At 37.5% G+C, this 15,565-nt stretch overlaps 1 protein-coding gene across 4 annotated transcripts in view; it reads right to left on the bottom strand.

The window, feature by feature from the left end:
• The window catches only part of LOC122552887 (serine/threonine-protein kinase VRK1-like), a 111,088-nt gene that overhangs the window by 27,997 nt on the left and 67,526 nt on the right, over window positions 1-15,565 (bottom strand). For all 4 annotated transcript variants that reach the window (XM_087991401.1, XM_043696034.2, XM_087991402.1 and 1 more), the window contains 3 exons: window positions 11,627-11,747; window positions 9,595-9,653; window positions 5,183-5,355 (listed from right to left, as the gene is read on the bottom strand). In XM_087991401.1, the coding sequence (XP_087847527.1) occupies window positions 5,183-5,355; window positions 9,595-9,653; window positions 11,627-11,747 (353 nt within the window). The remainder of the gene's footprint in view (window positions 1-5,182; window positions 5,356-9,594; window positions 9,654-11,626; window positions 11,748-15,565) is intronic.

Here is a 15,565-nt window from a genome sequence, read left to right as displayed (position 1 = left end):
CTTTTGCCGAAACTTCGATTTTCCTGCTCCTCGGAATGCTGCCTGACCTGCTGTGCTTTTCCAGCACCACTCTCATCTAGACTCTGGTTTCCAGCACCTTGTTTTTACCTATAACATTTGCTGTGTTCAGTGCTTTTAACATTTCTTTATAATGTAGAGCGAATCAAATTGTCCGACTGGCAACTATCATGTTACCGTTCGCAGGAGAAAGCTGAATCATCCACTCAGCACCTTTGGCTGAAGATGGTTCCAAATGTTCAGCCTCATCTTTTTTAACGACATGTTGGGCTTTCCATCACTGAGGATGGAGATGCTTGTACAGAATCTTCCCTCCTGTTAGCTGTTTAAATGTCCACCACTACTCAGGACTGGATGTGGCAAGACTGCAGGTCTCTGATTTGATTAATTGGTTGAGAGATCACTTAGCTCTGTTAATTAAGTGCTGGCTCCACCTTTTTACATGTGTTTACACCTATTCTGCAGCTTCTATCTACTGTAGCTAAAATTAATCTTGTTTTCACTCAATATCTGTTTGCATATATTCACCAACACAACTTATTCCATAATAAAAGGAATCCTCAGAAATCTGTCCCATGGATAAAGCTGAGAACATCTTTGCTCTATATGGTCCAGCACTGTATCATTTCTTGAGAAACTGGTGATAATGTGACAATAATTTTAAATAACTAATGTTACGCCCTTTCTAAGGAAAGGAACTATGCTTTCACTTAACTTTTAAAATAGTCTTGTTGAATTTAAAATGGCTCCTGGCAAACACAAAATGGGCCAGTTGTCTGCTTTTGGAAACTTCCAGCGATTAACAAGAAAAAAGCTAGCTCTTTGTCTCGCTGGTACATTTCATCTCCCACATTTCTATGAATATTACAGTAAAACTTACACAAAGAAACATCAAACAATGGGTGGAATTTTCCCATGAGCGGTGTTAGCTATGGCGAGAAAGTTGAGAATATATGGAGAAAACTTAAAAATCAGAACATCACCATCAAAAAAGAAATTTCAATTTTCCCTTTAGACAGCAATGTCAGCATCTCATTAATGGGTGGTGACTACCATTTTTCATTTTGTTATTAGCTGAAGTCACCATATTTCTTTGAAGTTCCTAATTCTTCCCTCTTTCTCTGAGAAACCAGGCAGTGCCAGTTCCAAATATGAAGGCCAAAGCGGTAATCTGGCAGCAGCAATTAACAATCAGCTTGTCCAGACCCTCATCCAACTCTGTTCTCACTCACAATGGCCCTGCATGCTCCAAGGATATGGTCATCTTCCACAAGTCACCACCAGCATACCTCCATCCTCACCGCATCATCAGCCCAATCTCAAACAACTTCACACCATGTTTTTTTTATTCATTCACAGGACGAGGCTGTCACTGGCCAAGCCAATTTATTACCTATCCCTAATTGCCCAGAGAGCATTTAAGAGTCAACCACATTGTTGTGGGTCTGGAGTCACATGTAGATTCCTTCCCTAAAGGACATTAGTGAACCAGATGGGTTTTTCCAACAATCGACAATAGATTCAGGGTCATCATTAGACACTTACTTCCAGATTTTACTGAATTCAAATTACACCACCTGCTGTGGCAGGTTTGAACCTAGGTTCCCAGAGCATTACCTGGGTCTGTGGATTAACAGTCTAGCAATAATACCAGTGGCCATTGCTTCCCATGTCATGAACTTCCACATGTTGGGACATATGTACCTTTTTCACTTTGCATACAGCAAGACACACACATCTAATGCATCTACATATGTTAGATCTTACAATTCTTAGTTTCAATTCTTACTGTTCACTGACTTTCTGCTTACTTGGAGGCTGCCAGCTCCTGGAGCTTGCATTGCTTTTTAGCACTGAGGGAGAGTCGGGCAGCTTGTCATGTTCGGAGCACTGATCAGTCAAGGTATTGAACATATCATGGTTCAGTGCCATGTTTCAACAATGTGTCATCTATAGAACATGCCAGCAGCTTCCACAGTAGAAATGCTGCACACATTTTAAACAAATGACCATGTGTGAGTGTGAGAGAAGCAATGTTTAGTACAGTCATTCCAGACCAGGGGGTTGACTCTGGTAAGTCAGGCATTTGATCCGACCAGTGTCTGCAGATTTATGTCTTTGCAGTCCAGAATTGGTTCTGCAAGTCAAACACAACCAGTCCAGGGATTATAAACTAGACGTTGTAAAAATTGGACTTCACAAACAGAGGGTTTAGGGGAACATACCACAGCCTATCTCAAAAGAGAAAAATGAAACAAAACAAAAATCTTTTACAAACAGAAGGGGAGGATCATAAAATTAACTCCAAGCTGGTGTGGATAGAGAGGTGCGAAGAGATTTTATACAAAACTTGAAAAACATCCTGCTGCACATAGATCACAAATCTTATGACAATTTCCAAAAACAAGTGAAAGCTAGCGTATTATGCTGGAGTTCACTCCTGCAAACATTTAACCTCAAAAAATATTCATGTTGGCTGATAGCCAATCCTCTTTGATAGTATCAGGGGCATCACATTTTCTGCAATAAGATCAGTCATTTTGAAAATCTGACATTTCTAGTACATTGTTTGCCTTTTTTGTATTACAGCTTCCTTTGGAAAAGCACTTTCACCTTTGTTCTTTAGAAATTGGCTTGCTAAACTTTTCTCAGATTATTTTCATATCGCCCAACTACCGAATTCAAAATTCATTTACAATTTAGTTAGGTTTGTTTAATTTATGCTGACAGTTTCAACTTCTCCATTTAACTGCATCACTCTGGAATTTGACACTAATCTTCTAATCTATGTCGGGAAAATGTTTGCTCCCTCCTTGATATATTCTTTAATTTCATATTTATTCATATTTTCCACTTCTGTAGCCATCACTCTAAAGTCATATTCTCGGAACCTGCTATATCCTTTATCATAATTACTGATATTCAGGTGTCACCAAACTGTAGATTTCCCCCAGTCTCAGTTAACTTCCAGATACTGAACCATATGCAGCCTGTTTTTTACGAATGAGAACAAGGAATAAATGTTGTAAAGTTTTAAAAGTTCAGCTGTCATTTAGGATTACAATTGTTTGAATGCCAGTTTATATTCCTTGTCTATTTCTGTTAATTTGTTTGACTGTAATTGTTTAAGAATTTAATCCTGATGACAAGATCATCTGTATAGGAGCAGATTACTTTGTGATTTAGACAGTGTGCTGAAGCTCAATTAACATCAGTTAATATCATTATTGACCCAGTGTGTTACAGCTTCAGATAGGTGTGTATTTTATATTGAAGTATATATGAGCAAAAGAGAGGATAAATGAAAAGAAAAGAAAAGGAGAATAAGTAAAGTAAAAGAGTGAGTGGATAAATGAGAATGAACAAGGGTAAATGAGAGTGAATGAATGAGTATAAAGTGAGTATGAGGGTAAATGAATGAATGAGAGGTGGAATAACTGAGTTTGATTGTGTGAGAGGGTAAAATTCTGTGATTAGGAATATGCGCTCTTGGTCACATAAATTCAGTTCTTCTAACAGGAGAACTAGAAGCAGGAGCAGGCTGTCTGGTCCTTCAATCCCAGTGCACCATTCAACATGATCAGGACTAATCTCTTCATGGCCTCAGCTCCACTTACCCATCCTCTCACCACAACCCTTCATTCACTGTTCAAAAAATGATCTATCTTAGCTTTAAAAACATTTACTGAGGAAGCTTCAACTATTTCACTGGGCAGGGAATTTCATAGATTCATAACCCTCTGAGTGAAGAATTTCCTTCTCAATTTAGTCCTAAATCTGCTCCCCCTAATTTTGAGGCTATGCCCTTTTGTCCTAGTTTCACCTTCCAGTGGAAACATCCTCTATACTTCTATTTTATCTATTTCCTTCAAAATTTTATATGTTTCTCTTAAGATTCCCCCCCCAACCCATTCTTCAAAATTCCAATGAATATAATCCCAGTGCGCTCAATCTCTCCTCATAAACCAACCCCCTCAACTCTGAATCAACCTCTTGAACCTCCTCTGCACACCCTCTAGTGCCAGTACATCCTTTCTCAAGTAAGGAGACCAAAACTGCACGCAGTACTCCAGGTGTGACCTCACCAGCACCCTATAAACCTGCAACATAACCTCCCTGCTTTTAAACCCAATCCCAACAGAATATGATTTGCCTTCTTAATTACCTGTTGTACCTCCGGACCAAACTTCTGCGATTCATGCACAAGAATACCCAGGTCCCTCTGCACAGCAGCATGCTGCATTTCTTTTACCATTCAAGCAATAGTCCTTCTTACTGTTATTCCTACCAAAATGGATGATTTCACATTTATTAACATTATTCTCTTGATGTTATCAGTATAAACCATTTAAACAAAGTGTTTTTAAAAAGAGCAGTACAGGAAAACACTGGTCCTAGTTAATTCGAATTCTTTTTATAACAGTGAATTTCAAAATGATCTAAATTTTGAAAGTTCTCCTTTAAAGTTTGAAGTCAATAGATATAACAGGCAGTTTCTAGAAATTGTTTTCTATAGGATTCGGGGTATATAATCATTTAAAGCAAACAGCTAAAATCCAAGTGACTCAGCCAAACTCTATAAACCTAAGTCCTTGATTGCCTTAGCCACTTGTTCAGCTATTTGAATACTTTGTGAAGTTTTGAGATGCTTATTAGGTTAATGGCTCCAGACAAGTGTAAGATTGAAATGGGTTAACACCATGGCTAAAGTAGCAGAGAAAGGAATTATACATGAATATGTTAATGGCCCTTACATTAATATCTCATATTGTAATTTCAAGGCTCATGTTCTTGAGGTGCCCCATGCTGCTCATTGATTAAGACAGAAAATTCATTCCTGATCCTTTGCAAGTGCTATTCTATGTTAAATTCTCTAAGAAGCATATTATATTGGCCATCTCTCCATCCAGTATTCCAAAAAGGAATTCTCCCTCTTTTAATTCACAGAAGTCGAGAAATCCTTTGGTCCACAATAAATTGAAATTAAATATTTGGAGATCTCATAGCAGGCAAAATCAAAAACCTGGTAAAAGTGCAGGCACGTTGTGCTGTATCATCATCAGTATAGAGTATTACCATAGATAAACTGTGACAAAATATATCAGAAAGCACACATCCATTAATTTCGTCATACTGGAAACTGAAATAAAATGTAACTACTTACATTTTGAATTTTGTGATTTGAAGGTACGTTCTTAAAATTTTCCGTATCAAATAGAAACTGAGAATCCATGCACTTATATCGGCTGTTCAATAAGATTTTGCGTAGTTTCTGATATTGTGGCTTTTCTTCATACTTCAGAGTGCTCACATAACAGAAATAGTTGATTATTTCACCTGTAAGACCATTCAAGGATACAAATTAGGAAAACAAATATCTGATTTAATGAGTGCATTTAATAATTAGGACTATCCATTTATTCTGATAGTGAATTCTCCAGCCAAACTGAAACATAGCAGTCTGTTCTCCATCAAGAGTTTATATCACAGTCAATATTATCAGGAAGATTTTATATGCTAAAATGTCTAAGGCAGCCTTTACATTTATACGCAAGAATAAGTGCTCCTAACCTTACCAAATTTAGTGATGCAATGTAAAGGGATTGGCAATGCCTTAGAGAATAACATAAATAAGACTAGTCAGCCTGAGACTGTGGCATAACATCGGATTCAATGCAATAACAAAAAGATATTAAACATACACATAATTGATCACGAGTTGAAACTAACAGGGGACTGGGCTCCTAAATCTTTGCACCTGCCTCTAATTTACAGAAATCATGACTCCATGCTGCCTGCATATTCTAAATTGTGAGCAAGGGATTTGAGAGCAGCTTCGACCCAAAGCTGCCAAATGTCAAATCTAAAAATCCACAGCATCGTAAATATAAAAAATAGAACACCAAGAAAATGTATTTAAAAATAATGGCATAGGAATATTATGATTCTTTTAATCAAATGCAGCCAAGCATTTGTTTCTTTAGTATCTGTGAAGTTTGTCTCCATCGGAAGTTAAGCATTTTGTTCAGCAATTTATTTTGCAATAGCTTCTCCATATTTTTGACTGGCTATGTCCTGTACACTATATGATTATAAGTAAAATCTTTCTGCTGACCACAGCATATGCTTTTGGAAAACTATTCTATCAGTAAAACATTCAGTGTTGCTGGCATCAGTACCAAAACTTTGTGTTGCAACCATTACGTTTTCTCTGCATCTGTCATTGTGAACATTTCTCAGCCGGACACACACAAAAACTGATCATAATGGCAAGTGACCTTTCAGCTCACTGTGATTATAATTAAAATAGAGTTGCTCCTTAACAATAATATAGTAATATCATCATCTTGTGCGGGCATAACTGGCCCTGAGGTACTCATTACTAGACCAAGTGAAGCAAGGGATGGTAATGAGCACCTCAGGGCCAGTAATGACCATAATCCTTGAACAAAATGATGTTATCACTATTATCAATCTATGTGGCCTTATTCTGTCTTCTATACTTGTAACAATGCTATTTTTCACAATTTTTGCATTCCAAAGGCATTTAATTTAATTCTTAGCACTTCAATAATACAGGTTATAACTTCTATCAGTGATCCATTTAAACCAGAGTGCTTCACTAGTGGTGCACATAGTCAGTTATTACAGACTTTCCAAATGTTCTCATTATATTGTGCAGCATGCTGCAATACAAAGACCCTGATTTTCCCCATGATAGAAAACATCTTCACCATGGCAAAAATACTAGAAGTCCGGAAAGCCAAGACCTGCATCAAAACCTGACATTTCTCACATTTTCCAGGGTATGCTGAGCTTCTTATGTGCCAGGTAACTGAAGGCAGCTGACCATTTAAACTATCCACATACATATTATATCAGCTCTGTAGAGCTGAATCTGTGTAAAATATGCATAAATCTCCTGGAACTATCCATTCTTGCCAACAAGTGTCATACTACAAAGAAGTGTCAAGATGTATGTTTATGAATGAGTGTGCTTTTCTCAATAAAGTGCAGTCTGCAGCATAGAAATTTAAGAACTGCAACTTTTTTTTTCCACACGATGATCACGGACATTACAAACATAAATGAGTTGACATAGTTCTATAAAGATGCCTCCGGAATCATGCCAATGTTGGATAATAGGTGAATCAACATGAAGAAAGCAGCGTAAAGGATCGTGGGTGGGAGTTACGAGTTAGTACTGAGTTGTACACAGATCATAGGGCAAAAAGAGATCTTGGGAATGATTGGGGCCAGATGGGATATGGGAGGTCAAGGGAAACAGTATATGGGCACAGGTGGTACAGTGGTTATGAGGATCCATGGGGATGGATAATCTTTAAACTTTAACCACAGTGTGGATGGGGGTATGACATGGCAATTTAAAAATAAAGGGTCTCTCATGTAAAGTGGAAGTGAAGTTTTTTTTTGCCTTTCAGAAGGTTGCAAGTCTCAGAACTAACTTCCGCGGACATCACTAAAGCTAAGAGTCATAGAATAATTTTACAGCAGAGGTAGATTGACTGTTTTGTTGGTCAAGAATCTATGCTTATTGGCAATATGCAGGAATGTGTTGTTTTATTTAAATTCATTCACAAGAAGAGGGCATCACGAGTTAGGGAAGCATTTATTGCCCAGCCCAGAGGGCACTGCCACGGTTCTGTAGTCACATGGATGGCAGTGTCCTTCTGTAAATGATATTAGTGAACCAGGTACATTTTTCCTGACAATCATGGTCATTATTAGATTCATAATTCCAGATTTTTACTGAATTCAAATTCTATTATCTACCATGGCAGGATTCAAATGCAGATCCCTAGAACATTACCTGAGTCTAATGAAGAGCTCCAGCCCGAAATGTCAATTTTCCTGCTCTTTGGATGCTGCCTGACCTGCTGTGCTTTTCCAGCAACACACTCTCATATCTGGATTAATAGTCTGGTGATAATACCACTAGGCCATTACCTCCCCAACTATAATTAGAGGCCATAATCAGATTAGTCATTATCTTACTAAATGGAGGAGCAGGCCCAACAAGGTCAAATAATCTTCTACATCTTCTAAATCTTTTATTCATAGGTTCATAAGTTAGTAGCCACAGGAAGAATGCTGGCACCTAGACTGCTGTTGCTGAGAATGATGGTAGGCCTTCTAACCAGCTCACCTCAGTACACTCACTCCAAGCACACTGCATTGCGGTTTGTTTTTAAACTGCTCACTGCCTTAGCGAGAGAAATCAAGAATCCAAAGTAAGGTCAAACATGAGGCAGGTATGGGTTTCTCAAACAGTAAAAGGACTGGAATCGCATTTTGCAAACCGGAGATGAATATCCCAGATGTAGTAGCTGCCTGAATGAGGGGCAGAGGTAACGGAAAACACATCGGCACTGGTATTGATGATGTCATTCTTTTTTTCCCCAATGCTAAGCACCACATTATTTTGGTTCATGATAAATGTTGAATAAAGAACATGCATTATTTGCTCTGCAAACAATATGATTGAAAAGACTAAAAGCTTGGAATAGTTCAGCTACTGAGCCCATGTAGGTCTGTACAGTGCACTTAGTTCTATAGGAGCAAGGCAAAAGTGAGGACTGCAGATGCTGGAGATTAGAGTTGAGAGTGTGGTGCTGGAAAAGCACAGAGGATCAGGCAGCATCCGAGGAGCAGGAAAATCGACATTGCAGGCAAAAGCCCTTCAATCAGGAATGATACCAGTCAATTTTCCTGCTCCTCGGATGCTGCCTGACCTGCTGTGCTTTTCCAGCACCACACTCTTGACTTAGTTCTATAGGAATCTATTGATTCTGAGCATGACCTTTTTGTGGCACATCAGCGCCAGTCTATCCTCATTTTTTCATTTGTGAAATATTCTGGACAGGAATTCTGGGTAAAAGTTCTTCTTTCTCCGAGTGTCAGCCTAGATTCAGTCAAAAGATTATTTGTTCAAGTCCCATAGCAAAAGCTAGACTGCGTTAAGTGGGCTGAAAACCCAAATGCAATACTGATTTGGTCCCACACTTATGGATGCAGCATTTTTTGGATGTAACATTAATCCAAGGCTTTGTTACCTTTACAGGAAGATGGAAAAGACATGGCATTATTTTGGAAAATAGCATGAATTGTACCAATGGTTTTAAGGAAGGAATCCTCTGCCACACAAATTTCACAAGGATCAATAGCCATGTCATTGTACAGAAATCTGCAGCTAAGCTATAGTGAAGAAATGGAAGGGGAAATAACAGTGCTTATTCTCTGCAGCCATTCAAGTTAATTAAGTAATCCTTTTTAACCTAAAATCCAATTAGCATATTTACTTAAAACGAATCAATAGAGTTGCATTTTAAATGCTAATTATGCATCTTTTTTCCACACATAGATGATATGATTCATCTGATAATGGGTATAAATGGAGGACAGTGAAATTTTTTTCATTAACTCAAAAAAAGATGAGATAATCATTTTATTGGACATTCTAAAAGGAGCTCCCGTTCAAATTGGGACAGACTACTGAAGATTATCATTGCACAGTACTAAAAATACACTAGTGTATTTGTACATTGATGCACTTACTGCTTTCAAATCCAGAGGGAAAACAATGGTGCACAGAGGTAGGAAGGTTTTCCATAAATCTGGAATAAGAATAGCGAATGCATTATCATAAGTCACAGGAATACTTTCCAACAGTAAAGGGTTGTTAGCTACAAAACCTCAGATCATCGAGAAAATGTGTAAAATTGAATATTTTGCATTTTGACTTCAACTCTTTATCATAATAGTCTTTCAGAGCATTTAATCTTTCACTATGGATAAATGCAAAGAAGCTCATAAAAGCTCAAGCATATTAATTTTCATCTCAACTAAAATGAAATGAAGTTTTTCTTGCAATTTCATGTTAAAATGTTTTATCAAAAGCCGAGTCATTGCAATTATCTGCATTAATGCTGATACATTAATGTTGGACTGGGGAGAATTAGCTTATCACACATAATATGCATTATTATAAATACTTTAACATCTATCTCTAGATTTAACTACCTTTAATTAAATAATAAATTATTACATACAAATCTGTATTACATCACAATGCAATTTTAACACTTTGGATATAGGATTTATACATGCTAATTCTGATCTGTCCATTATCAGATTTGACACTTCATCTAGTGAATTTTGAGTTACTTTCCATTTTTAGTGATCTGAAGGACAAATAAGAACAAAGAAATATAGGGAAAGCAGTAGGCCATTCAACCCTTTGAGCCTGTTCCACCATTCTAAGAGATCATGCTGATCTGTGGCCTAATTCCATGTACCAGCCTTTGGCCCACCTCCCTCAATACCTTTACTCAACAAAAATGTCTCTCACTCAGATTTAAAACTAACAACTCATGCAGCATCCACTGATGTCTGGTGAAAGAGAGTTCCAAACATCTTACCACCATTTGTGCACAGAAATGCTTCCTAACATCTGACCACCATTCTCAGAGTAAGCTGCCTAGTTCTGGAATCGCAAATCAATGGAAATAATTTATCTACCCTGTCTTTTCCTAATAAGGAAGATCTTGAAGACTTTAATCAGATAACCTTCTAACTTCTAAAGAAAACAGATCTAATTTACATAATCTCTCTGCATAACTTAACCTCCAAAGTCCAGATATCATTCCTGTAAACCTATGTTGTACTCCTTCCAAGGCCAATATGTCCCTCCTAAAGTATGGTGCAGAGATCTGTTCACAGTACTCAAAGTGGGGTCTAACCAGCGTTTGTGTAAATGCAGCATGATATCTGCATCCTTGAACTCCAATCCTCTAGATATAAAGGCCAGTATTCCATTAACTTTCTTCATTATTTTCCACCCCTGTTTGCGACATTTTTAAAAGATCTTTCCCCAGTTTTCCAAACTGTTATGTCTCCCTCCTTTCATCTCCATTTACTTCCTTCTGATTGCAGCTTGTCTTTAAGGACTGCTTCGGGTCTTAAACTTACCTTGGTGTCCTTTAATGGTATTCTTGGCTACCACAGTCAAATGCTAGGTATTTTGATATTGTTATGCTATCTACAACAATTTTTTTCAAGTTATTGTTTTTAGGATTCTGTCCTACTGGTTAAGGTTCAAGAATCTACTTTTATTTTCTTATTTTAAATTAATTCATAATTTCCAAAACATCTTAAAAACAGTGGAGGAAAGGTTTGGAAACATTTCCAACATTAAATATCAAATTTAATAAATCATCTAATTTATTCATATCTTAAATAGACATCTTCTTAATTTAGTAGTTTTATTTGAATGTAAAGAAACCACCTAGTCCTGAAATTGACAATGTCAAGAACTTACTGTTTAAGTACTCTAAATAATGTCACTGAAAAGTGTGTATATCTAAGTAGACATTAATGGAATGGAACTTGTGGATAATTTTGTCAAGAACACCAAATTTGAAATTACTATAATATTTATAATGACAATTTAAGTTTTACCATTGCGAATGAAAATAATACTTGGATTGTGTAGAGGTGAAAAGTGATTTTCTAAAGTCACGGATGAACTTTGAAGTATTTTTTTGAATCTGTTACAATAAACATTGAATAGTTATTACAAAACTCATACTTGATTTTAGCTTCTTGAACTGCTACAGGATCCTTCAAGCTCTGCTCCCAGGGTAGCTTCCCACACAGCCACTGTAGCATGCAGTAGCCGAGGATTTCCAGGTCACCTCGTCTGGATGGAGCTAAGGGAACGTGATTGAGGAAAGGGAATTAAGAATGAAGGATTAAAAGTCAGTCAAGGCAAAAAATAGAGAAAGCTTTCATTTAACTCCTGTTGATGAAATGTGTAAAATCCAAGCAGGCAAGTGTCTTGTTTGTTCAGCTGTATTGGAGTTGGAACGCCCAGGTTTTTGGCTGTGGTTCATAGACAGGCTGTGACTTGTGCAGTAAAAGCAGGGGTCAGTTTCCTTACCTCCCCTAACCTCATCCTTCCTTAGTCTGGCCTGTCACATGAACTTGATCCCGGTGGCCTCTGACATGATCCAGACAGCTCATAATCCAGCACCAACACTTGCTCAAAGAGCCAGCAGTAAAACAAAGAAATAAATGTCTGCCTCTAAATTACTAACATATGTTCCAGGAAGTCCACAGGATCTGAATCACCCGTACAGAGACCCCGCTCACAGACTAAACAGTGATGGCCTTTCCTCTGCTGTACAAGTACTAAAAGTTTGAGGCAATGGCAAAACTGCCATCTAGTGTAGAACAGAAATGGCAACAAATAAAACTTAAAGGGGATTTGTTCGGTTTGGCAGTACATTTTCCAAATAAATAAATAATTTATTAAATTAAACTGTTGAACACAGGAATCACTCACTTGAAGTGTCATTTATCATTTCATGTTTATTGAAATATTTTTAACATAGCAAAAATGTTGGAGAATGCAGCGGCTTAATCTTTAATCACATAACATTATCCTAACTCTTAATCTAATAGGGTATACCAAAGCAGGCTTCTGCAATCCCTTGGGAGGCTTGTTATCTGTTCTTATGATCTGACATGGATACACTAAAGTTTGGGGCAGCTGCTACCAAAGCGCAATGGGGACCTCACTATCTGAGGTCCTTCTTTCAAAATTAAATGGGGGTCGTTCAGTTATCAGACTCTCCAAGTGCCTCAAACGCATGTAAATATAGTTTTGTACAAGTAAGAGATGCCTTTGGTTTGTCTGTCGGATAGAGTCAAACTCCAATGTTTGTTTGTTTCCTTGATATGCTACTGGAGAGAACTGAACTGCATCTGTGACTATCACACGCAGTTCTCCTAGAACGCAACCCTGCATTATAGATAAATCACATTTTAGAAACAGCGCTTAAAGTGTTGGCAATGTAATCGTGTTACAGCCAACATACATTTTAAAAGTTCGTACTGTAGAAACAGCATCCCCAACTTGTCGATCGCATTGCAGTGAATTTGCATTGACGAAATGCAAGTTAAAACAGGAAGATCTGAATACAAAAAGATATTTATGAATAATGTACATTTTTGAAATTTTAAAAAAGTGTCCAGCCATGGAACATGACTCCTACATTACAACCAATTTACACTGCATTGCAACTTCATTTTCTGAGAATTCTCAGGCTATGGATTTCTTATTAACTTTGTGGAATGATGCAATCTAATGAAAACCCCTTAATTTAAATCTCTGTTATTCCACATCTCATCAAACAAATACTAAAGTTATATTTGTTCATATGTATAAAACTATTGGGATTCAAAATACAAAATCACAGGTTCCGAGAATCCCCCTTTGAATGTGGACTACTCACACTCTACAGGTGGGATCCCCAAAAATGTCCAAGTCACTTGCAACTAAATCTCGCCGATTAAGAGCAGTATGCAAATATGCTACTTTTCCCATTATGAATGCTGCATCATAGACGAGGAACCATAAACTATACAATCACAAAGGGAAAGCATTTGAGTGTGGAGCATTAATTGCTCAGAATTCATTGTTGGCAACATTAACAGTGTTTGGGATTTGTAGAAGGCTGGAGCATTTTCTTTGTTTGACAAAAGGTATATTACAAAATCAGAAGGAATGGTGGAAGTGCATGGTAGTTGAGGCTCAGTATATATTGGAAAACATAACACCCATTTGTCAATTGTATTATCCACAGTAAGGATGGGTTGTTTTTGCACAGAGCTAATGAATTAGTTAAAATGTCATCACCAACACAATGAGCCAATGGTCTCCTTTTATGCAGTAACCATTCTATGAATCTATGATTCCAAGTCTATCTAAAAAAATTAAACACACCTAATTTTATCTGAACGACAGAATAGGGTTGCACAAGAACACAACTATCGAATCTCAAATCTGAGGGTTTAATTTCTTATTACAGCATGTATTCATGTGACCTCCTCCACAGATTTCGTGACTACTGCATAGCATCTAGCTTTAGAAATTATTGAATTACTGTAAAATAATGTCATAAGATAATCTGATCCAATACTTGTACCATTGATTCTCAATAATATCTAATCCTATAATAAATTAAATCCAACTCAGCTTTTTTTTAGATGTTTAGCTGTGGCAGAATGGTAGTTTTTGTTTGCCTGATTCGAATGTTGCATGGTCAAGGGCCACTTCTGAGATCAGAGCACATGTTCTAAAGTGGAATCTCAGCATAGTACTGAAGGAGTGCTTTACTAGTGGAAGTGTCTTTTTGCAGACACATGAAACTAAGACACAGAACGTTCTGCCACCAACCAGAATGGCAGATTGTTGGCAAGGTCCGGCCACTGAGCCATCTTTAAAGGCATTGGGTAGGGTATGAGTTGGTTGTCCACCACAAATCTTTGATGCTGAGGCCACTGATAATAGCCCCTTCTCCTGCACTGACTGGAGGGCTGCAGTCAGCTAGGGCCTTGCAGTAGCTGAAACACAACTAGAGAAAAGGTGGTGGTTTCCGGGTGGCAGAAAAGAAGCCCAAGCATCAGTTTGCTTTCCATGCTTTGACCTATGAGGCTGAGTTAAAAATGGCTGTAGGCCACCCTATAGAGGGATTCCACAAAGAATCTCTGACAGCAGTGAAAATGTTTAAGTTGCTTGGTTCTAAAATCACTGAAAGAATGCCTCCATCTTGAGTAAAACTAGCTACAGCTCTTCCACAGCTGGACAAACTCGAACACAGTCCTGCAGCATCAGGGCATGTCTGCTATTCTCAACTGAACAGTGAGAGCTCCCTCAGGCCACTCTGATTTTTCAATTATAAATCTGGACCTGAATGTTAGTCCGGCTTCAGCGACCCAGTGCAAGACCAAAACTTCAGTCCATTGTATTGAAATCAATCTGAACGGATATCACCAGATATATTATTTTGTCCATATGCATAAGCATGGTTTAATGGAGTTTGTGCTATATTAGAAACTGTAATACCTCCTGGCATTGACACAGAGTATCATTTCTTTTACTCTAGGTTTGGATGAGGCTTTATACCCTGTCTTTTCTGTCAAGATGATTTTATCTTTGGAAGCATGGATAGGATGATTTTCAAATTTGTGAAAAGGGATATTATATCGCTTAGTTTTTAAGAATATACAAACTAAAAACAAGATCAGGCCCTTTGAGCTTGCTCCACCATTCAATAAAGTAATCTCACCTTACAGGGCAATTCTTGCATTGAGGAAATCTCTTGCTGCATTCTCTCTAAGGCAAGCATATCTTCTCTAGGTGAAGAGATCAAAATGTGCAGAACACTTCAGGTGTAGACCAGCGCACAATTTTTAATTGTTCCAAGGACTCCTTTTGAGAGTTACTTCTGATTTTATACAGTTACGTTGTGGTTTTTGGGGACTATCTTTTCATTCTCACTGATTTCTTTATTAAGTAATATTATCACATAATAACTTTAGCTTCAGTATTTGTATTGATATACAGGGTATTTGTGGTTGCAAAAAAGCAAAGTTCAAAGTATTCATCGATATTCTCAATCAGTATCAACCCCATTAAACATAAAGCCACACAGGTGTCACAGAATTTTAAATCGACTTAAGA

This window comes from Chiloscyllium plagiosum, unplaced genomic scaffold (genome assembly GCF_037043375.1).
Source record: "Chiloscyllium plagiosum isolate Xiang-an unplaced genomic scaffold, Cpla_swu_hap1 HiC_scaffold_10, whole genome shotgun sequence".
Taxonomy (NCBI): Eukaryota; Metazoa; Chordata; class Chondrichthyes; order Orectolobiformes; family Hemiscylliidae; genus Chiloscyllium; species Chiloscyllium plagiosum.
Note: the sequence above shows the minus strand (reverse complement) of the source record. Positions and strands in the feature narration are given on the sequence as shown.